The sequence below is a fragment of the Cuculus canorus genome, chromosome 24, assembly GCF_017976375.1.
Source record: "Cuculus canorus isolate bCucCan1 chromosome 24, bCucCan1.pri, whole genome shotgun sequence".
NCBI classification, from domain to species: domain Eukaryota; kingdom Metazoa; phylum Chordata; class Aves; order Cuculiformes; family Cuculidae; genus Cuculus; species Cuculus canorus.
In genome coordinates, this window is record NC_071424.1 from 5,174,006 (window position 1) to 5,197,976 (window position 23,971).

The window sequence follows — 23,971 nt, forward strand, 5'->3', positions numbered from 1 at the left end:
TTTATACCCATTCCCCCTCGTCCCATCCCCACAGCCTTTGTGAACAGCCCCTCTCCAGCTTTCTTGTAGTCCCTTCAGATATTTGAAGGTCGCTATGAGGTCTCCTCAGAGCCTTCTCTCCTCCTCGGAGAATGGTTCTAAGTATTTGTTTTTCCGTGTAGCCGTTTGGCAGCGTTCGGAGATCAGGAGCACCTCAGTACATCCCAAGCGGGAAGTGATGCTGACGGCAAACAAGGAGCTCAAGCCTTGCTCCCTGCTGAGAGAGATGCAAAAGAAGCACATGACCAGGCTGGAAAAGGGGGTTGGGAAAAATCTGCACAACCAGCAGGTGTTTTCCTTAAAGAAAAGTGCGGATTTTGCTCTGATCGGAGCCCTTTTGATAAAAGAAATAATTATTTGCCACTCTTACTGTGAGCAGGGCGAGTCGGGACGATCTGGGGTGAATCTGTTGCGATTCAGTTGCGTCTCAGTTCTGCTCCCTGCAGGAAACCTCTCTGTTTCTGCTCTTCCAGTGCCTTTTATCCGGGCCCACAAATCCCACTCAGGCAGGATGGGGCCTCATCCCGGGCTGCCCTGGGATAAGGATGCTCAGCACCTTGCGGGATTAGGGGTATGGTCACCCTCTGGTTGTAATAGCTTTGATTTCCGAAGGCCAACACTCGCTCCAAAAAGGGTGCTGAGCGTGCAGCAGGATCTGGCCAGCTCAGGGAAGGCAGTCTGAAACCCAGCCCAGCACCGGAGGCCAGAAACAATCCTGATGGGCTCTCCTGCCCCAGGCTAAAGGCTCTCTGCAAAGCAGAGCCCAGTCTTTGGGGCTGACGCTGTGCTGGGGACACGGCTGTGAGGGGACACAAACCCTGGATGGTGGGACGGAGAAGGAGCTGGAGAGCCAGTCCTTCGCCATCAACGATAGCAGAGCCTGGGCAACAAATGTAGGTAATTTAGACTCACCCAGAAGTAATTATATTTCTTCCACTCCATTGGACTTTACAAATTAATTAATAGAGTGTGGGAGGCGACTGAAGTCGTTAAAAGTTTGTCAACAGCAGCATGGAAGGAGGGCGATCCTCCCGTAAGCTGCTCGGACCAACAGCAAACCCAGGCAAAGCCACGGAGTCTCCCAGCACGATGCAACGGGGGAAATCTCATCCTTATTATATAGGTGGGGAAACTGAGGCACAGAGGGATTCCTGCCCAAAGACCCTCATGAGGGCAAACAAGAACTCACTGCTCCCAACCCCATCGCAAACCACCTGCGAGGCCACACAGTTCAGTTCTTGCATTTGGGTTTTCTTTCTTCTTCGTCACATTAAACAAAGGACACCAGGCGTGTCTCTCGGAGAAAAGAACAAACAGCACACAGCAAAACAAAAGGAAAGACCAAATGCCTGAGAAAAACAACTCCACTCCAGAAAAGCAATTTCTTGAGCCACTGTTTGGAGTTTTATTGGCAACAAGGCTCTGCCTTTCACATGCTTGGCCCTGGCCTCACAGCCCACTGCCTTTTCCCAACAGGAACAGGAATGGAAAGAGGAATTGGGAACCTCCACACCCTGCCGGGAAAGCCCACATTGCCCTGTGGCAATGCCGGGAGAAGCCCAGGGTGGCACGTTTCGGTCTCCCCACACCCTCCCGCATGATGCAGATAGTGCCCGCCTGCAGGAAGAAAACAAACCATTAAAACATTCACAATTGGTTTGATTTAAAAGCAGGTGGCAGTGAGATCAGCCCAGTCCTTGCCGGCCCCATAGGAGGAGCACTAGGAGGACGTGTCAGCATGGCCAGGGAGTGCTGGGGGCAGCCAGTGCTGGATCCAAGATCATTCCTCCCTGGAGAGCCCCACCAGTGGCTCTTGGAGGGGCACATGTCAGCAGCTGACAAGCCCCGATACCCTGTTTCCTTGTCATAGCTCTCCCCTGCTTCCTGCTGGAAGCTCCCATCTCCTTTAAATCATAGAATGGTTTAGGTTGGAAGGGACCCTAAAGCCCATCCAACTCCAACTGCCCCCCCTGCCATGGGCAGGGACACCTCCCACTGGCTCAGGGGCTCCAATCCCCATCCAACCTGGCCTGGAACCCCTCCAGGGATGGGGCAGCCACCACTGCTCTGGGCGCTGGGCCAGTACCTCCCCACCTTCACCGTGAAGAATTTCTTCCTAACATCTAATCTAAATCTTCGCCCTTCCAAATCCTCTTTGTAGGGAAGCGCTTCTCTATTACAGCTCTTCCTGGCAGATCCAACACTGCAAAACCACACTGCAGTAGAAATACCTGTGGCTCTGAAACGCACCCCACCTGCGTAGGGGTCCAAAGCCCTACAAGACCATGCCCAGGTATCCTTCCCAGGTGTGGAGAGGATGGGGAGAACAAGGGGTGCACGTTATAAATATAAAATCATTATCTGCTACAAACAGAAGACGTATATTGTACATCTTTGACCCATATACACAAGAACACAATATACATGGAACGCCTCGGAGGAGCGGGGGCTTCGGGAGACATCACTCCCCTGCCAGCCCCCCCCCGCGCCTCCCCCCATGCCGGAGGGGCTGTACCAACAGCATATCCGTCACCAAAAGTCCCATCAAACTGGCGCACGTTGTTCAAACCATGCGTGGATGGAGTGTTCCCCCTTCGCTGTACCCACCTTTCTGCCCTGGGGGAGTGGGAGGCAAAGAGGATGGAGAGAAGCAGAGAGGGTGGGCGCCAGGGGCTCTCTCGCGAACCCACAAAGTACTTGGGGTCTCTGGACCCTCGGAGTGAAGTAAGGCCCTGAGAGAAACGTCTTGCCCTACCACCCCCAGAGGGAAGGATGTTCCAGCCAGATGGGTCTCTGATAAGGCATTTTCATCTGGGAGTTGGAGTGAATGGCGTCAGGAGAAAGGAGCAGATGGGGCAGCGCACGTGGTGGCAGGTTAACACAAGGCAGCGAAGCCAAGGTGGTCCCAGCTGGACAAGCCCAGGGCAAGGGGTGGAGAGGACAGGAGGGCTTCATCCTCAGTTCAGTTTCTTTTAAAGCTGCTCCCCACGTCCTGCCTCAGCCCCTTCAAGCCTCTCTCCCTGGCTCGAGCCACCAGCACGGCGTGAAATACTGACGGTTGTTGCAGTGGCACATCCAGGCGCACAGAGTGGCAGACAGGCACACGTTAAGAGTTAAGACAAGAGTCGATGTGAGCTTTGTACAGCAAGGAGCAGCTCCCAGCCGGAGTGTCCGAGGAATTGGGACGACAAAATGCCACAGTGATCAGATCAGGCCAGGACGAGGGGATGGGCACAAAGGAGAGGAGGAATTCGAGTCCTAGCACCTATCGGCGGTAATGATTCGGGGCGTCTGCAAACATGTACTTGAGTCTGTAGGCTTCAGCAAGCAGGAGCCCAATCTCTTCGTTACCCCAGTGTATCGTGGGCAGGTTTTGTAACAACATGAGAAGGCCCTGAAAGAGAGGAAGATGCTTAGTTTGGGGTGGCTGAAGGCAGAGTTCAGATCCAGAGCAGGCTCAGGGCCAGCACAGTCAGAGGCGGCAGCACTCAGTAACTGTGGCTCAAGCCACTCGCAGGTCTGAAAGGCTCAGAAATGTGTCTCGATCTGAATCAGTGAAGCACCTCAGATGCCCCCGAACCTCTTTAGATAAGAGGTGCTACCACAGTGTTACCGTTGGGCACCTGAAGGCAAACACAAAGGGTCTTACCGCAACCAAAGCTGGAGCCCAGCGAGGAGCTGGTATTGGATGTTAGAATCCTCCAACTGCCCACTTCTCTGGCCTCAGCACTGAGTTACATTCAGGCAAAGATCCTGAGACCGGATGATCTCGGAACCAGCTCTGAGGTGATGTTTGACTGCATCCACACTGGGCTCCCAAACCAGAGCAATTCCCCTCCTTCACCCCCAGGGAATCACCCCCAGTCCCAAAGACTTACTTGGAAGTCTTCCTCATCTAGGATCTCCTTCCGCCACTTGATCAAGAAGGCGGCACAGACGTACAGGTGGAAATGTGAGAATCCTTCTGGCTCCGACTGCGGATGGCAAAACTATGGGTCAGCTCCTGCAGCTCAGCTGGAGCACGGCTTCCCCAGGCACAGATGTCCTACTGGGCCACCCACCACCCCACTGGCTATAAACGTCCCAGGGTCACATTGCTTTGCTTCCCCCACCTCCCCAGCTGGACCGTGCTGCCAGAAAACCTCCATCCCTCCACGTAGAGGGACTCGGTCCCACAGCCAAGCAGGGAAGGCTGCAGGATCCTGCGTACCTGGTAGGTATCCCAGAGGCGGATGGTGCAACGAAGAGGCAGCTCTCTCATAAGCAGATTGTTCATCCAGCGAAAGGCAAACTGCAGGTATTCGACCTCGTACTTCCTAAAGTGATTATGTACCTGCTCTGAAACAGCACATTTCACTTACATACCTGGGGACCACGGTGTGCCAGCTCCCGCACGTGGCACTGTCCACAAAACACTGGACTTCCCACACTTTCAGGCTAAGACCTTGTTCTCCCAAATGCCTCCACTCCACACCCTGTGCTACCTGGCAAGAAAAAAACCTGTCCCCAGGGAATTTCTGGCTGACCCTACTACACCCTGCTTCCACAGGTGTAGTAGGCAAGTGTTTGCCCCTGCCCTGAGGGTACTACTGGCAAAGGAGGCCTCCCTCTGTTGTGACAAAAGAGCCTCCAACCTCTTCAGATCCCCTCATCACCTACCATCGATTCGGCTGACGAGCTCCTCCAGAGCTTTGACTTTCTTCTGAATTCCTGGCTGTGCAAAAGTGTAGTTATCCTGCAGGGAGAGGCCATGAGTCAGAAGCAGCAGCTCTAACAGCTAGAAATGACCAAACTCGGATCCCCAGCTCCACAGGGAGCTGAGATCATCATGAGCCAAGGAGACAGGGCTCTTGAGCACCAGGATCATCTGCCCGCTGTGAAGTCCCTAGTCGGGACAGCATCAGTTGGACAGGCATGGCATCTTAATTCCCCAGGATTTAACTCAGTGGAGCGGCAAATCTCCCTAATGCCAGGACACGCAGAGCGCTCATACAAACAGAGAGAAGATGACTGCACTGCTACCCCAGCAAGGGAAGAGAAACCCCCACGGGCCCAGAGGCTCACCTGTATTCCGTCCAGCAGCTTGCTCATGCACCAGAAGCTATCAGCTTCGATGCTCCGCAAAACATCCTGTGACAGGTTCGTCACGTCAAAGTTCTCCACGTCCTCCTCTGCAAAAGAGAGAGGGAAAAGCATCAGGGGACAAGCTCATGGGGCACACTGAGGAGATCTATCAAGCCGAGGCAGGGCAAGAGGCCCTACCAGGCTCCCTGCACGATGTGAACGGTCTGCCTGGCACAGAGCACAGCACCCACGCACTGAACAAATTCTTCAACACAGGCAAAGGGCTATAGAAGGAGTGCACCTGTCACACCGCTTTTGTGCTGCTAAATCAGATCAACAGATGCCTCCAAACTGGCCCATTTCCAAACCCAGAGGCTCAGAAATCCTAAGGAAGTGTCTTTGATATTCCTTGGAAAAGAGCAAGAGGGAGAGCAGATAGGGCTCAGGCCTGGAGCCGTGCCACCCTCTTGGCTCAGAGAGGCCTCAGGATTGGTTGGTGAAAGCCACTGCTAACAGATGCTGCCTGCAGGAGGATGTGAAGTGCGGAGTAAGCAACGCCAACGTTGCTCCCACCTCTGCTCATCCTCTAGGGCAGAGGTCAGCTCTGGAGCAAACTCCCAGCAGGAGCTTTAGGGACAAGTAAGGACTTAATCCTGCATTAATTTGGCAATCTTGTATTGCGGGAAAAGCAGCAAAGCTGTTCTCCAGCTGCAGGTCATCATCTAAAACTATCACTCAGCCACACACAAATGAGCCTCGAGCAGAAGACTTTCGGGTGCAGCTCTACAATGGAGAAGGAGATGTGGTGACCTGTGTAGGTGACGGCAACACCATGCTGCTTGCACCAGTATGGGGACAAGAGCAGTAATCCGTGTCAAAGCAAAACTATCAGATCCCCAGCACGAGCCGACACGCAGCAAGGCGCTTTGAAAGAACCCCGGGTCTCTGGAGTTTGTGGCTCAGCACAAACATCTGCTCAGCAGCATCATTAAAGAGGCGCTGTGGAATGGAGTGAGATACTCAACATATGGCTCCGACAGGGACTGAAAGGAAGCCAGCAGCATGGTGACAGCCAGGCCACTGCTGCCAGTGTCACAGACCGGCCAAGGGCGGCTGGGGCTCGGGGAAAGCAAAGCTCCTGTGATTTCAACAGGGCTCAGGGCAGACACAGAAGGGACATCTCAGACCCACTCAACCGCCTGCCTCTACTGCTCCACAGAGCATAGCTTGGAGCAGATCAGAGGAGTCGTCTCCAGCCACCCACACCCCTGGTTTGTACAGGGGAGCTTTCATGACTCCCCATACTCCAGCAGCTGGGGCGCAGGGCAGGATGAAGTGCCTGGAGAACATAAAACCCAGACTCAGCTCACAGCTCCGCACTGCAATGGGCAAGTCTGCATGACATGCAGTGAGCAACAGGTCCAGGGCAAAACTGGAGTTCAGAACAAGCTGAGTCAGTCACAGCATGACTATTAATAGTCACGGAAAAGGATCCCCTTCCCTTCATCCAAGCTCCACTTCCGCTCCTGCTAACGAGGAAACAGGCTTAATTTAACCATTGATTAGGCTATAGTAACAAAGTCAGCTAGGAGCGAGCAAGATCAATACTTTCCATGGCTCTGTTCTCCTCTATAGAGTTGGTGAAATGCCAAAAAGGTTTCAAAAGCAAGAAAATCCCTCATGCAAGGCCTTGAATTGGGGGTGGAAGTGGTGTCGTACCTTAAGACTGGCAGAAAGCACCGCAAGAGGGTGCAGGGCCCAGCCCCAACACTACCTGGGGATTCTGAACTCTGAGCTCTGTCACTACCATTTTAAATGCAAACACAAGCCACAAGAGCTGGGCGTGACTGCAGCAGGAAGGGCTGCAGGACCTGAGCTGGGAGGCTGTTTTAGCAGGACTAGCAGCTTATCAAGCCAGGCTTGCTAGACCCTCTCTGATCCCCTGGAAAAAGGGGCATGCAGTTTCCTCTGGCAAGTGCCAAGGTGCCATCCCTGTCTCAACTCCTCGGACAGCCTTTCTCCATCCCCACCGTTCAAGCTCTGCCTTTCCAGCAGCACTGGCAGCCTGCGCCCACCCCATCCAGAGGGCAGAAACAGCAGACTCAGCTGCTTCTGCTGCCCCAACACCTCCCTCGAGCTCTCCCTCACGGTGGCACCAGCTGGAAACAAGCAGTGCTCAGCAGTCTGTGACAGAAGCCATCGATCAGCCGGGAGGAGGAATTGCTCCAGCTATGGATCTGTCAATGGCACGGGCCCAAAGCGCTCATGCTTGCTGCAAATTAGCTGAGGCAGCTGTGTTCGTGCAGGAGGCAGGTAAAGAATCACAGAAGATGAGCCAGCTTGCCACGCTGGGGGAAAGGGGAAAACACAGCAGTTAAATCTATCCCATCTTCCAAGGGCTCACAGCAGCCTGCCCAGCACCTGAAAGGAGCACGAGTTGTGCATCCAGACCGAATGCAAGTATGGGAAAAGCAACTGATCCCAACTGGCACTAGAGAGGGAGGCAAGGGAGTTCAGACACAGGGACAGGAAGCTCTGGGGAAGAGCTGCTTCTCCCTGCTTCAGCCTCATTAGTATTCCCAGAAGCTGGTCACAAGGGGTATGCACACTGGATTCAAGTTCAGAAGGAGGGAAGGAGTATCGACAGGACCATTTCAGTCAGGTCAGGGAGATGCAGATTAACAGGGTCATCCAGTTCCCAAAGCATCCCAGGACAGCTAGAAGAAACAGCTTCCTGCTAATGCTTTTCACCCGCTGGTGTGTTCACCTCCCTCAGGACAGAGAGGCCTACACCCTTCCTTCCCACACCTTCTACAGCGAGGATGGAAAGGCATCAAGTCAGAGACACAGGAGTACAACCAGAAACTGCTCCAGCTGCTACTGTGAGTAAGCAGTGTTTAATCTCTCTGCACACAAGGGCCTGGGAGTTTCCTGGGTTACGGCTGGCTTTCGGTTCATTGTTTGTGTCAACTTCAACAAAAGGAAGCTGCCAAAATGCTCCCTGAACATGTCTGATAAGCTACAGACCATCCCCTACCCAAACCACCCATCTTTTCCTCACAGACACCCGTCAGCCCCTGGTGGGAAGCCAGACGAGCCCTCAGCCTTGGTCTAGCAACTGGTATCTAACGGAGACACCGTCAACCAGACACATCCATCAGGTGGTGAGCACCAAGAAGAGATTTTAATTGATCTGTGGAAAAGTTGATTTGTTGTCAGCTAATGCAGTGCCTGCCCAAAGCTCAGGGCAATGGGTTAAAAGTCTAACGTGAAGCTAAGATGGAGACCAGCCCTCTGCTGGAGGTGAAACTGCTTTGTGAGAAGTTACTAGTTTGAATGGAAGAAGACAGGGTGTCAGCCTGGCCTTGTGCTGAACAGCGAACCAAAGTCAACAGCTTGTGAACTCCAGCCTCCGCCTGTCAGCTCTGAATCCCACACGCACGCCACCGTCCCCGGAGAGTCGCGAGGGTCCTGCTGAGTCAGCTGCAGCAGGAGACAGCCCTTCACAGGCTTTGACACAAACATTTCAGGGTAAAGGGTGGGCAGCTGAGCAGAGGAGACAGCTGGCAGCACAGTGGGTTGCATCTAGCATCTTGTAGTCAAGAAAACACCTACTCTGAAAGGAGAGTAGGGGTGCTCAAAAGCCTCATCCAACCTGGCCCTGAAGCCCTCCAGGGACAGGGCAGCCAACATTGCTCTGGGCAGCCTGGGCCAGGGCCTCCTCACCCTCACAAAAATCATGTCTTCCTAAGGTATCATTTCAATCTTTCCTCTTTCAGCTGAAAACCGTTCCCCCTTGTTCTCTCCCTGCACTCCCCGATCCAGAGCCCCTCCCCAGCTTTCCTGGAGCCCCAGGAAGCCCCAGGAAGCAGCACTGGAAGCTGCTTCAAGGTCTCCTCAGAGCCTTCTCTTCTTCAGGCTGACCAGCCCCAACCCTCTCAGCCTGTCCCTGGATGGGAGGTGCTCCAGCCCTCGGATCATCTTCGTGGTCTCCTCTGGACTCACTCCAACAGCTCCACGTCCTTCCTGTGTTGAGGACTCCAAAACTGGATGCAGGGCACCAGGTGGAGTCTCACCAGAGCAGAGCAGAGGGGCAGAACCCCCTCCCTCCCTGCTGGTCCCACTGCTTTGGATGCAGCCCAGGACACGGTTGGTTTCTGGGCTGTGAGTGCACATGGCCAGCTCATGTGGAGCTTCTCATTCCCCAGCATTCTCTGAGGTCCTTCTCCTCGGAGCTGCTCTCAATCCATTCTCTGCCCAGCCTGCATTTGTCCTTAAACTCTGCCTGCTACCCAACCAGACCCACAGGGAGCCACAGAGACAGCTTGTGACGTAAAGTCTGGCTTTGAACCCAGGCTCTGGGGACAAAAGGGGATGTGTGATATTGCTTGGCCAAATTCAACTCAACTGATCTCATGCAGAGATCTGGTTTTTTTTCCCCTCCAACACAAGTTTCAGAAATAGCTGAAAACAGGAAGGCCACATTCAGGTAGAAAGCTTCAGCTGGAGGAGGATATAGACCTGGAAGACGCTGAAAAGCACAGCTCCAGTGGGAGACAGAGAAGCCCAATGCAGCATGAACTCTGCAGCCACACGCAGAGAGTTGAGCCCGGAGACCCAACGCTGTATGAGACTACAGGAAGCCGCGCCACATACCTGCAGGCAGCTCTGATGCTTCAGACCAGCTTTCTTCTTGCACAGATAACTCTGTGCATGCACAGCTCTGCTTCTAACTCAATAAATCAATCCTGAGCAACCAGCCTCCACCCTAAGTGCCATCAATGCTGCTCAAGCAATAAGGCACAGGAGAAGCCACACAAAGGGAACCTGCTCAGACCCAACCCAAATGGCTTTTGACCTCCCAGAGAAGGGAATTCACTCTAGCTGGTAGCAGAGCCACATTCTGTGCCTTCTCCTTCAGGCTGCAAGAAGCAACAGCATTTCCTAGGATCAACTCTGACCAGAGTGGAAACCAAGGTGGCTTAGCTCTTCACAATGTCCTCAGAAGCGGCAGATCAGAACTAGTTTACAACCTCTTAGCTAGATAGGAGAAAAGGTTCCCACTGACTTCAACAAGCTTTGGCTCACACCTTAAAAACATTTGCTCAACAGGATTTCTCTGCCACAAATATAATCTTATAAATTCTTTTTTCCTTCTCTTTACAGTGAAACTAAGAGCCTTTAGGCATAGGGATTACAACATCCTAGTGTCCAGCCCAAAACACAGTTAGAGCTGCAGAAAGAATAAAAAAATGCTATGGGTGGAAATGACTTATCTCTGGCAAAAAGAAACAGGCTGACAAGAAAGCCAAAAAGCAGCAGAGAGAAGTCAATTTGCTTTCTGAAACTCTTAGCTTGAAAAACACACCTGTACTACCAGCACGGGACAGGAATTTTTATTTAAATAGTTTATTTTACATTCTCAGCAGGGTCTCTTTATGCTTCATTCCAGCTTCCTAGAACAAGAATTAGCCCGAAGCCAAAGCTTTGAGAGCAAGATCTGTCCCTCCCCCAACTCTGTCTATCAGGGCTTTGCCTAAACTCCCTGGGCGCCTAAAAGACTCCGCTCTCCTCCAAACTGTAAGGAAGTTAAGCACATTGAAATGCAAATCCACCCTTAGCATTTCAACCCGTGCAGCTCAGCAAGGTTGTGACAGTGAAGTCAATTCAATTAGGCAGCAAAGATATAGTAAGTGGTCAAGATGCACTAAAGCCTGGCAGAGGTGTTGAGGGAACAAACACATCATCCCCTCCAGCAAAGCAACCTTTTCTGATGCCAGCACTTCACACCATTTCAAACACCGTGATGGAGAGGCTGCACCGTGCTCGGAACAGCAAATTTCACTTACCAACATACTCAGAGAGGAACACAACAAAGAAGGGAGTGACCAGGTCATTGATTCCCTGTACATAGCCGCTGGCTGGGTGTCGAATGGCCCAGATAAACAGGATTCTTTCAAAGATCTAGGGAAGAAGGAGGGAAAGCAAGTACCTGCATTAGCCGTGCATAAAGGAAAGGCAGAAAAGCATAACTGCTAAGCTCAGGGAGCAGAGATCGTGGCTGACAGGCTTTTCTGCAGCAATAGGGGTAAGATAGGAAGCATGATCCACAGATCCCCCCCGCAGGCCAGCCCAGACTTCACAGAACAAGGCAGCTCCTTATCAAAGCCTCTGCTTGAAGAAATGCAGAGCCATCTTTTCAAGATGCAGGTGACTGAAGGCCCTTCCACCCGCAGGATAGGGTTGCCCATCAGCAGAGCGGCAGGCTTTGCTGAACATCGCCTGGAAGGCTAAGGCTGTTATCTGTTATCAGCAGAGGAAAACATCACAGATCATAGTTCCTCAGAGTGGCCTCCCTCCAGCAACCGAGGTGTTTCTTCCACACTGCCCCAGCACACCCTGACACATCACATACACATGCTGAGCCTGTTTCCAAAGAGGACAGATGCCCACACCTCCTGGCCACCTCTCAAATCCATCCCGCCCTGGTTTTCCACATAGAGGCTTTGTAGTGAAACAAAACAGATCTCCTGTTCTGGTTTACATGCCTTGAATTTGTCTCGAAACAAAAGCTTCAGGTCTTTTAGCTACTCTCAGCTGCATCTTGCCACAAAGACCTGATCCCATAACCCCTGAGCTCCAAGTCTTGAGGCCTTTCAGGAATATGCGAGAAGACCAGACAGTTTCAGCAGGAATTGTCAGGCAGGGAAGTTTCCCCACAAAGCTAAGTCACTGGTGGCAGTGCTGGTCTAACTCCCCACACACATACACACGCCCCACGGCAAACGTGGGGCAGAAGCTTCACTCTCCCCTTACCTCCTGGACGAGTGGCTGCTGGAAGAGGGGGATGAGTGGGTTGGTCCTTGGAATGTCGATGTGGATCTGGAAGACAGGGTGGGTTACACACGTGAGCTGTGCTTGCTGGGGGCACAATAACTCATCACAGGCTAACAGAGGGGAACGCACCCCTCAGTGTCCCCCCCAGGTGAGAGCTGCACTTGCTGACAAGCATAGCGGAGGGCTGCAGGTGGCAGCTGCTTTGAGGAAATCATCTACAGTTTCATCTTCATGTCTCCTCTGCTCAGGTGCAGGCAGGTGCCAGAGCTGGGAAAGAGCTGTCTCTGAAATCTAGTCACTAGATCAATTTAGTGATTTAGTGACAATGGCTTAATAAATACCCATAAGAAGACCGATAGAAACATAGCATCCTGTCTCCAAGGAGAAGACTCCTAGGAGCTACAGCTAGAGGAATTCCTAGTATGACGCCAACCACAGGGACAAGTTGCAGCAAGAGGGAGGAAAAGGATATAACCAAGGCAGAAAAGCCAGGCCAAGAGGCAGAGGGTTTGGACCTGTCGGTAAGTGTCTTGATGGTGCTCCTCGTTCCGGGAATCGTAATACTGCTGGATGAAGCCAAAGTACTCCTCACGCTTGCGCTGCAGAGTCAGCTTTCGCCGCTCCATGTTTGCAGGCAGATAACCCTGCAGCAGGAAAATTCATGTCAGGGCAGAACCTCTCCTCAGCACAAATCATCCCCTGAAGTCCTGCCCATGAGCCGTGCACCCAGAAGCATCAGGTATAGACTCAGGAGCTGGGGAAAGAGCTTTCATGGAATTTGGCTTTTCCAGTCCCGGATGTCTTTACCAATCTTGGAGCAACCCACCTTCATGGGATTCAGTTTCCCAAAGCAGAGCAAACAACATATTCCCTGCACCAGTCTGGGCTTTGTATTCAGAGGATGAGTGATTACACTCCCCGACCAGAAAAACCTACAGCTCACCCACAGGCTGGGCATCAGCAAACCTGGTTACGGAACACATGAAGGTCTAGGAGTGCATTTCTCTGGCTCGGCATATTCCCCCCCAGCCTCCTGCATCACAGCTCCAAGTACTCACTGAGAGGAGACGCCACGTCACGGGCCGGACCTCTCTGGGCACACCAGGCCAGCTGCATTTCCTCAGCTCATCTGCAAACGGACAGTGGTGGCAATGGATTAGATCCTAGGCACGTCCAGGCACCACTACACCTAGAAGGAGAGGAAAGCCCAGTCTGCTCCTGCAGGCTCTGGAGACACTGAGCCTCCAGGAAGGCTCCACATTTGCAAGGACTGGGGATGTGGGTCTGTGGAAATGGAGGTAGAGAAGTTTTCAGCTCAGCCTGGGCACAGGACCGGCAGTTGTACGGGCTCCAAACCTGGGAAGCCTCAGTTTTCATGCAGAGCTCAACGGCCCCCAGTGATCACAACAATCATTTGCAAGATGGAGAAAGACTGGAAATGGACAGGCAGCTGGTGGAGGACATAACCAGTTTGTGCAACTATCCTACTCGGAGCAAATGCAGGTGGTCATTTTATCCACCCTGGAGCAGAGCTGACTGCAATCTGAAGCAGGCAGCAGCCCCCTCTTGCCTTCCTCTCCCCACCTGCAGGCACCCCCCCTTTTCCACACTCACCCAGGTCCGTGTTGTGGCTGGAAAGGAGCTGCCGAAACTTCTCCAGGCGAGTTTTCTCCCTCACTGTCATGGGAGGAGCACCCGAAGCATTTTGGTCAGAGATTCGGGCGACAAGTGGAATGACAGGTCGAAGGGGAAGGGACTGCTGCTTCTGAAGGGGGGTCCGCACACAGCCCTCCTCTGCAAGGAGCAGATGCTGCAGTGAGGCAGGGAATGAAACTGCACCTCTCCAACCCTACCTCGCCCCTTTGCCCACCATCAAAGACTTGCTACTGTGGATTTCACCCTTCTCTTCCCCAACCCCAGCAAACAGAACACTGCTGGCCCACTCCAAGGGATGGCCCAGTTCATCAACATCTGTCCTGGCTCTTCCATCCCTTCCCCGTGTTTCTCCTTCCCTTTCTTCTTCCTGCATCCAGGCACCTGGCTGCCAGTGGATGAGACTTTTCACATGGGAAGCCACTGGCAGAAGGATACAGGAGACAGGCAGAGGAGCCCTTGAGGCGCTCAGAGGAACCAACCTTCTGATCTGACCTGTTGTCTCTGGCCTAAATAGTGATCAAGCTAATTGCTAGCGCAGAGAGAGGAGGGGATGGACTGCCAATGCCACCTGCTGGCAGCAGGGAACAGGGCTGATGCTGCCCAGCTCCCTGCCCAAGCTGCATCCACCTGGGCTCACCAGGCCTCATCCAGACCTTCACTAAGAACAGCATTCTAGGCACAAAGAAAGCAAGTAATAAGAAGATTGCTGAAGCATTGGAAGAGGCTGTCCAGGGCAGTGGTGGAGTCCCCAAAAACTGTGTAGCTGTGGCGTTTTGGGACATGGTTTAGTAGACACGGTGGGGTTGGGCTGACTGGAGCTTAAAGGTCTTTTCCAACCTTAATGATTCTATATACCCAAGTAAGAACTTGACGTATCTCCAAAATCCCTTAGCACCCAGAACACAGGACCCTCTAGGACAGATATGCCTGTACACGCAATACTGAACAACAGAGGAGACTGAAGCATAAAGGCCAGGACTCCAAAAATAGCTCCTTGAAGTGTAGGATACTACAGGGAGCTGAAAGCCTCTGTTGGGCTTACAGGCTGTACCACAGCCTTTTGCCTGTAACATGTGAGGAACAACAAGCAGCTGAATTCAGCAGTCGATGAGGAGAGCGTTGGAGCAGGAGGCTGCTCCTGGAGACAGCTCTTACCAGATGTCCTGGAGAGTTGGGCCTCGCTGCTGGACTTGATGACCTTGCAGTTGGTGGGCATGTCGCTGAGCGCAGACTGGGCCCGCTCAGGTTTTACCCGCAGCTTGCTGTGGTTCTCCAGAACCTGGGCTGCCGTGGCCTTGGCCACTTTAGAGTTCAGAGCTTGCAAAGAAGAGGAGGAAGAGAAGTCCTCATCTTCATCGTCACCAATGTCCCAGGCATCACTTGTGTTGCGGGCAAACTCGTGAAAGCTGGAGGCCTTCTTGCTTTTCATAGGCAGAGCGTTGGCTTTGGAGCGGTCCTTGATGAAGCTGGGGGTCAGAGAGAAATAGTATCAGAGCAATGCTGTCAGATAAGTCCATTTTCTTCCCTTCCCTACACCCTCACTCCAATCAGCCAGTCTCTTTTTCCAGTTTTTGCCTCGTTCCACTTCACAAACTCAAGGAACGTGTTAAGTCTCTCTGGGTTGCCCGCTGCCAGGAGGCAGAGCCCGAGCTGATATGACAGCAGGGCACGAAGGCCACAGTGCCAGCAGGGAGCTGGAGCAGCGCCAGGCTTCCCGGCTCAGAAGGGCAAATGGAAAAGACATACAACTCCTTCAGCTCTGCCTCCCCCCCATCTGCTAGAAAACTGGTAGATTAACACCCAAAAAAAGCCTTGTGACCTGGGAAGAGGCATGTCAGAGGTCAGACAGAGCCGGTCTGCGCTCATGGACACTCCTGACACAGTTGCAATGGCTCCCGGTAGACAGACCAGCCTGGTTCTTTTCTCAGGCACAGGAGGAGCCTTTGCATTTACCCTTAAGCTACAGGAGTCAAAGTCCACCACCTGAAGCGTCACAGAAAAGGGGAAACCTTCACCGCTACATAGCACGAGATAGAGACAAGGAGGCAGTTCAGATCAGCTCTGATTTTTACTGCCAGGAAGGGCACTGTGATTCTGCAGCTGTTGAGCAGCTTTACCTCCCCTACCCTTAATTCTTCTGTCTCTGAAAGGGAGCAGAGGGCTCAGACACCACTGCTAAAAACTACACCCATCTCCTTTGATGTAGCTGTACGATATGGATTTCTGGCCATAAAGAGGGCCAGCAGATAAGCTTTCCCTGCAGAGCTCCAGTCAGCACCACACACCAAAGCTGCCCTTCTCTGATGAACCTCACAGTGCCAAAGGATGCTGGAGACCTCCATCTACTGCAGGATGGAGCCAAAAACCTGCAAAGCCTTGTAGCCTGCATCTCCAGAAGATAACCACTTACTTTTTGGTGAGCCGGGGATCCAGGGGAGGATGCTGTGCTCCATAAACAGGTTGGATGCTGCAGGAAGAGGATAGGAAAATTAAAAGACAATGCAAAAAGCCACTGTGCACCACGAATGATCTCCTGAGCCCAGACTGGGGTCAGACATCTTGCCTGCTGTCAGGAGTTCAATAGAGACCAAAAGCAACTTCAATAACCTTCTGTCTTCAAAGCCTTAGGTCCAAAGTGCCACATTCAGCTGAAGATTTGTTCTTTGCAGCAGCAAAGAGAACCCTTGTTTAAACTCTCAGGCTGTCTGCAGTCTGAGCTGGGATTTGAGACCTGCTCTTTTCTGCACCACTGATTCACCCCGAGTGACCAGTTGTCTCAGCCCCCTTCCTTCTACACTGACATTCATTCTCTTTTCCATCAAGTGGATTTCCAGGTTTGCAAATTCCCACTTCTGAGCCCTGTGGGGCAAGGGAAAGACTCCAACCAGCAGCACTGGGGCTCCTCCACAAAACACCTGAGGGTCTGAACCCAACAGCGGCTCTCAGGCTCGTAGCCAATGCATGGTATGCGGTTTGACATAAGTCCAAATCTGAGCTTAATCGACTGCTTCCTATGTGGCCCAAAATGATTCACCACAACTCAGCCCCTTGGCTCCACTTCCGGTGGGACAGGGAGCCCGAGGGCTGCAAGTACTACACAGGGAGCATCACCTTGGAGAGAAGCTACTAGAACAGTGTTCATCGCTTGTTTTACAGGCTCTGGACATGAGACAGGGATCTCAACGTACAACCTCCATTTCGGTGACTATTCACAGCCACCCCACCCTGAAGGACTACCTCTGGAAAACAAGTGTTCCCCATCCCCTGGTACACAGCACAGCCCCACATCCCACGGTGGAGACAAGGGCCCATTCAGAGCTGGCACACAAGGAACAAGCTCTTCTTGGGTCAACAGAGCTGGCCTGGTTTCCAGGAGCTGCAGATGGTGCCCAGCAGTAAAACGAACAGAGCCCAGCTGTGCAGAAGAGGGATGGCAGCCTGGTGCAGCTGGAAAGCACTCTGGAAACCAGTTGATGCTGAGCAACAGGCACAGCTGGCAGAGGAGCGAGCAGAGATCCAGGGCAGAAGCTGGAAACAACCACAGCACAGAGAGATGCCAGTGGTGAAGCCCGGCGAGGGGTGAGCTCGCCGTCCCTCGTGGCTGGAAATGCTGAAAAGGCTCACAGTGTTTACCCACCAGCAATCAAGCCTAGGAAAGAGTTTGCTGACTAATTAGCATCTAGGAGTCAGGATAGCTATTGAGCAGAGGCAACCCCGTGGGTGGGCAAAGCAAGCAGATCATCAGGAGCACGAAAAACAACCCCTGCAGATCAGCGCTGCTTTCCAATGACTCACGGCAGCTTCTTATGGAACAGGAGCCGGCTGAGCCTCTCCAGCACCCAGCACCAAGCTCGCACTGTCTCATGACAGCAGTCACCACGCTGCTCCTCCCTGCGCAGGGATCCACACGCTGTTGACGGGTGACCGCTTTGATTCACGTGTGAAGGAGAGAGCTTCACAAGCCAAGTGACTGATGTGCGTTAGAGATAGAGGAGGGGATGTGGCAGCCAGCTCTGGGTCAGGAAACCCTCTCCTGGGGTTCTGAAGCAATCAGCCGATGCCTTCACTGGCTAACGGCCATCAAAACAGCAGAAGTTCTCACCTCCTTCTTCTTAAAGAACTTGAACCCAGGCTACCCTAGACAAAGCACCCTGAGCTGATCTAATTGCGCAGCCCTTCAGCCTGTGCTCTCACACAAGCGGCTGACAGGGACAGTCTTGTTCCCAGCAGACTACAGAGACATGGCTGAACACCACCATCCTGCATCGATGAACTTGAACCGCTGCACAAAGCAGGCTGTTCCCATGTTTATTCCATCTTTACCAATTCTCTGCCCTATCCAACCACACAGAGGGGGTAATGGACTGAACAGGAGGAATGCAAATGCTTCGAGATGTGCAACAAGTGACTTCCAAAACACACAACCACACGCACAACCGCCAGAGAGCAAGTTTGTGCTGTAGTGTCTGTGGTATCGTCGATGTCTGATCCCGCTTCTCCAGCTCATGTCCTCATGGCTGATCCCCAGCAGATCCTACAGCTCCACAGGAAGGTGCATTAGCACGCCCCGCTAAGAAAACTGCAGCAGGGGAGTGATGCCACCAAGGGATGCTCAATGGCTTTATCGACTCCCTCTTGTCTGGCTTTCCCTGATGCAGCATGGCCAGATGAATTTGCTGTCTCCAAGCCCAACAACCTGTCTGAAGCAGTCTTCACCTGATTTTTGCACAGACAGAGAGCTCAAAGTAGGTACCGCCATCTCAACAAACACACAGGCAGGTCAGTAACAAACCCTAAGCTGATGCTGTGCTCCTGAACCAATGTGTCCTCCGTCTGGTCACAGTTGAAGCATTTTGGGATAGGATTTCTTGTTACCTGTACGTTCAGCATCTGGTACAACAAGTGACTGACAGCATCCGGTACCGCGGTTGTGGTATCTGCGTTACACCACTCACAAGGAGATCACTGCAGGGTGTGGGTTATTGACATCACGGCAGAAAGTACGCTGGTGAAACCTCAGTGCCACTTTGGACACAGAACACATCTATTCCTAGCAGACACTGTTTCTCCCCTTTTAAAGAAGCATTTAAATACTTCCCTCCCCAGACTGGCTGCCAGTCTCTCCCAGGAGCAGGCAACAAACACCCCATCGCACAAACACTCAACCAATCTGCCAAGGCATCCCCAGAAAGTTACCGGGGCGGGAATTCCCAATGCAAACCCACAAGGCAGCACTGGAAACATGAAATAACATTTACTTATTCTGCCACTCGAAATGACAGGGAAAAAGCACCAGACAAAAGCTACTTAAAAACCGAGTGACCAAAACGCAGCAAGTGCCATGGAAAAGGAAGCTGACAGTCTCCAAATCCTTACAAAACCTCCCTCTGCCAGCTGGTCGGGGCAAAGAGAGGAGAGAGCCAAGAATCTGCATGGGAAGAGCTCTCACAGCTCAGACAAAAATGAAGCCATGGATGCAGCACGTCCTACGTCCACGTTCCGTGGCTGTGCTGCCCAAGACCTGTCGGTAACTGTCCCTGCAAAGGACCGGCACGCAGGGTAGTTGGAAGGGGTAACAAGCTTCCTGGACAGCAGGGTATTTGCCAAGCAGCTAATTAGAAGCAGAGCTGAGCTTTGCCAAAAAACAACCTGACATTTGAGTGCATTGTCCAGGCACGACCGGCTGCCTCCCAGACCGGTTTACCTGGTTTGAGCTTTCCAAGCTGAAGCTCCAAGTCACCCATTGTGGAAAGGAGATGCTGCCTAGAGACCACCAGCTGGAAGCATGGCTGTGTTCTCTGGGGAAGGGATGGAACAATCAGGAAGCAAAATGACCCCCGGAGAACACAGCATTTGCTTTCCCAGTGATCAAAAAAGGAGGAATGCGTAGTGCTTGTTGTTCTCCCTTTGCCTGCTGGGGACCTGGATTGTCCCACCAATGCGAGGGAGCCGGTGCAGTGACAACAAACCGAATGAAAGCACATTGGAAAGAAAGATTTAACCAACCCAGCAGGATTTAAGGCCAGATGAGTATTTCCAACTGTGTCCGTGCACTGGAAGGGGAAGGGGAGGGTTCAAAACAGGAAAATGAGAGCAAACGTGAGGAGCACCAGATAGGATGAGCCCTTGTGAAAGCCTCCCCAAAGAGGTGGGTGCCCTCTTCCCATGGAAGTCTTGCTCCCAAGGCCTTGCAGAGAGAATCTCCTTCATCCCCACCAGCCTCTTCCTCCTAAACACTGCTCAAATCAGACATTTTACTTGTTCACCCCATCTGTGGGCGAGCATAGGTGCCTCGGCAGGGATTGGGAAGCACAGCCAGAGGAACCAAAGCTGGGAGGCGCACACGGAGAGCCTCCACAGCCCCTCGTATCAGGCAGAGCTGCACCCCACGCTGAAGAGGATAACAGCGGGGCCCAAGCGTCAGCAGGGGCACCTGCCTGGGACAGAGCTGCTGCCACCCAAGGCAGATACCGCCATCCTGCGTCCCACAAGGTGTGGGAAGCACACAGAGTCCCTGCAGCCCTCCCACGGCATGAGCTGCCCCACAGATGAGGGGGCAGTCCTGGCACTGTCCTTATCCCTTACACAGGGGCTTCCTCCGCCCCACAGCCAGGGTGCCTCAGTAACCCCCTGTTTTCACAGGAGTGCCCTGGGGACCCAGCTCCATCACCAGAGGGGTGCCCCAAGGAACCCCCAATTCCCTCACGAAGGGCACTCCTATCCCCCAGCCCCAGGGTGGGTGTCCTTAGTACCCCAAAGCCTTGCAGGGGTCACCTGAGCCCCCAACCCCAGGGTGGGTGCCCCCGGTACCCTCTCAGTTCTTTGCAGGCAGTTACTCCAAGGCCCCATCCCTTGAGGGGTCAGCAGGGGTGCCCCAGTAGCCCTCAAACCCTTTGAGGGGCTACCCCCAGACCCATCTCCAGGCTGGGTGCCTCTGCTACCCCCAAACCCCTTGCAGGGTTACCCCAAGCCTCTAGTCTCAGGGTGGACGCTTCAGGTACCCCCTCAGTCCCCTGCAGGGTTACCCCTTGCCCCCATCTCCAAGCTCGGAGCCCCTGGTACCCCAAACCCTTTGAGGGGCCACCCCAAGCCCCCACTCACAGGCTGGGAGCCTCTGGTACCCCCAAACCCTTGTAGGGTCAGTCCTCGCCCCTAGCCCTAGGGTGGACACTGCTTGTACCCCACCCCTTGCACGGGGCACCCGCAAACCCCACTCCTAGGGCAGGTGCCTGTGGTACCCCCCATACCCCTTGAGGTGCCACCCTGAGCCCCAAGCCTCATCACCCGAGTTGGAGCCCCTCGTACTCCCACACCTTGCAGGGTCACCCCGAGCTCCAGGCTGGACGCTCCTGGTACCCCCAATCCCCCTGAGGGGTCACCCCAAGCTCCCATTTCCAGGCTTGGAGCCCCTGGTACCTCCAAATCTCTTGCAGGGTCACCTCCAGATGCACCACCACAGTGGGAGCTCCTGGTCCCTCCATACCTTGCAGGGTCACCCCAAGCCCCCAGACCCAGAGTGGGCATTCCTGGTACCCCCCAAATCCCTTGAGGGGTCACCCTGAGCCCCCAGCCCCAGGTTGGAGGCTCCTGGTACCCCCCAATCCCTGTGAGGGGTCACTCCAAGCCCCCATCTCTAGGCTGGGAGCCCCTTGTACCCCCAAATCCCTTGAGGGATTACCCCGAGTCCCCAGCCCCAGGGTGGACACTGCTGATACCCCTCAGTCCCTTTCAGGGTCACCCTCTTGGCCCCATCTCCAAGCTGGAAGCCTCTGGTACCCCCCAAACTCCTTGAGAAGTCACCCCAAGCCCCATCACCAGACTAGGTGTCTCTGGTACCCCCAAAATCCTTTGCTAGGTCACCCCTCGCCCCCATTTCCAAGCTGGGAACTCTTGTACCCCCAAATCCCTTTCAGTGTCACCCCAAGCCCCGGAGTGGGAGCCCCCCGCCCCTTGCAGGGGGCACCCCCAAACCCCACTCCTAGCTTGGGTGCCTCTGGTACTCCCCAAACCCCTTGGAGGGGTCACCCCAAGCCCCCAGACCCAGGGTGGACACTCCAGGTACCACCAACCACCTTGAGGAATCACCCCAAGCCCCCAACCTCAGGCTTGACGTTTCTGGTACCCCCAAATCCTTTGAGGGGCCATGCCAAGCCCCCAGACCCATCTCCAGGCTGGGAGTCCCTGGTACCCTTTGGGGGGTCACCCCAAGCCCCCAATCCCAGAGTGGAAACTCCTGCTGCCCCTCAGACCCTTTTAGGGGGTCACTGCAAGCCCCCACTCCCACAGTGGAAGCCCCTGGTGCCCCCAAACCCTTTGGGGGATCACCCCCGGCCTCCATTCCCACAGTGGAAGCCCCTGGTGCCCCCAAACCCTTTGGGGGATCACTCCCGGCCCCCATTCCCACAGTGGAAGCCCCTGGTGCCCCCAAACCCTTTGGGGGATCACCTCCGGCCCCCACTCCCACAGTGGAAGCCCCTGGTGCCCCCAAACCCTTTGGGGGATCACCCCCGGCCCCCACTCCCACAGTGGAAGCCCCTGGTGCCCCCAAACCCTCTGGGGGATCACCCCCGGCCCCCATTCCCGCAGTGGATGCCCCTGGTGCCCCCAAACCCTTTGGGGGATCACCCCCGGCCCCCACTCCCACAGTGGATGCCCCTGGTGCCCCCCAAGGCCCTTGAGGGACCACCCTGAGCCCCCAGCCCCATCACCAGAGTGGGAGTCTCTAGTACCCCCCGACCCCTCGAGGGGCCACCCCACGACCCCAGCCCCAGCCTGGGAGCCCCTGGTCCCCCCAGCCCTCGCAGGGTTCCCCCTCGGCTCCCCACAGGCCCCGGCCCCGCGCTCACCTGCCTGGCAGCTTGGCGCTGCGCTTCCAGAACTGCCTCCCGCTCTCGGCCGCCATGGCGGTGGGGAGGAGAAGGGAAAGGAGAGGCGGGCCCGGCCGGCCGGCCGGCCAGCCAGCGAGCGAGGAAGCCCACCGGCCGGCCGGCCCCGCGCAGCGGCAGAGCGCGGGGGAAGGCGGCGGCTCCCGCCTCACGGCCGCCCGCCCGCGGCCCCCGGCGCCGCCATCTTGGCTGCGGGCGGAGACGGCGCCGCCATCTTGGGGACGGGCGGAGATGGCGCCGCCATCTTGAGTGTGGGACGGGAGGGCGCCGCCATCTTAGGTGAGGGCGGAGAGGGCGCCGCGATTGGATGATTCGGGCAAGGCGCTGCGGATTGGCCAATAGCGAGAGAGACTGGGGAGTGACGTATTAAAGGGGCGGGGCAGGCAGGTCTACGGGGCGGGGTGGGACTCGCCCAGCGAGCACCTGGGCGAAACCATTGGGAGAGGGCGGGGGGGGCGGGGTGAACCACGCGCGGGGGGCGGGGGACACAGAGTTGGGGGGCCCCAGGGTGGCTCTGGTGGCACCACTGGTGTCCTGGTCCCTTCACGGGTTCAGAGCTATTTGGGGCCATTTTCAGACCACAGCTGGGCCCCGATGCCAGGGTGTCCCCCCATAAAAGGGTGAGGGAGGAGCCACTATTATAGAACCATGGAATTAGGGAATGGGTTGGGTTGGGTTGGAAGGGGCCTCAAAGCCCATCCAGTTCCACCCCTGCCATGGGCAGGGACACCTCCCACTGGATCAGGGGCTCCAAGCCCCATCCAACCTGGCCTGGAACCCCTCCAGGGATGGGGCAGCCACAGCTTCCCTGTTCCAGGGCTCCCTCACCCTCATCGTGAAGAATTTCTTCTAAGAGCTCATCTCAATCTTCCCCCTTCCAATTTAAAGCCATTCCCCCTCATCCTGTCTCTGCCCTCCCTGATCCAGAGCCCCTCCCCAGCTTTCCTGGAGCCCCTTTCAGCACTGGAAGCTGCTCTAAGGTCTCCCTGCAGCCTTCTCTTCTCCAGGCTGAACAACCCCAACTGTCAAGCTGTCCCCACAGCAGAAGGGCCGGGAACCTTCAAAAAAAAAAGGAAAAGAAATTAAGGAAATTAAAGGAAATTAAAAAGCAGGCATATTTCTACAAGAACAGCCTGGTTTTGGAGGACAGGGCTGACAGCAGAGGGCGGTACAGGCTCATTGCTGGTGCCTTGCACTCAGGTGCTGTGCCCTGAGCCAACCTATTCCTGCTCTTTCTCTCTCCATCAGCTGCTCTTGAGGTACAGGGAGGTATTTTGGGGGGCAGAGCTAGCCAAGGAGCCAGAATGTCCAGAAGTGAGCCCAGGTTCTCCAACAGTGAGCCCAGAATCTCCAGCAGTGAACAGAGTATTGCATCGTAGAATCATAGAATCATAGAATCATAGAATCATAGAATAGTTTGGGTTGGAAGGGACCTCAAAGCCCATCCAGTTCCACCCCCTGCCATGGGCAGGGACACCTCCCACTGGATC

The 23,971-nt window shown here is 54.5% G+C and overlaps 1 protein-coding gene across 1 annotated transcript; it reads right to left on the bottom strand.

Moving 5' to 3' along the window:
* Positions 1-1,420: 1,420 nt before the first annotated feature.
* On the bottom strand, positions 1,421-22,717 carry TBC1D22B (TBC1 domain family member 22B). The gene is made up of 13 exons (XM_054087917.1): positions 22,443-22,717; positions 16,007-16,063; positions 14,752-15,062; positions 13,555-13,734; positions 12,999-13,069; positions 12,456-12,584; positions 11,920-11,985; positions 10,953-11,067; positions 5,104-5,210; positions 4,699-4,774; positions 4,250-4,377; positions 3,918-4,013; positions 1,421-3,433 (listed from the first exon to the last, which is right to left on the bottom strand). The coding sequence occupies exons 1-13, from the start codon at positions 22,496-22,498 to the stop codon at positions 3,305-3,307; spliced, it is 1,521 nt and encodes a 506-aa protein (XP_053943892.1). The 5' UTR covers positions 22,499-22,717; the 3' UTR covers positions 1,421-3,304.
* Positions 22,718-23,971: the final 1,254 nt, after the last annotated feature.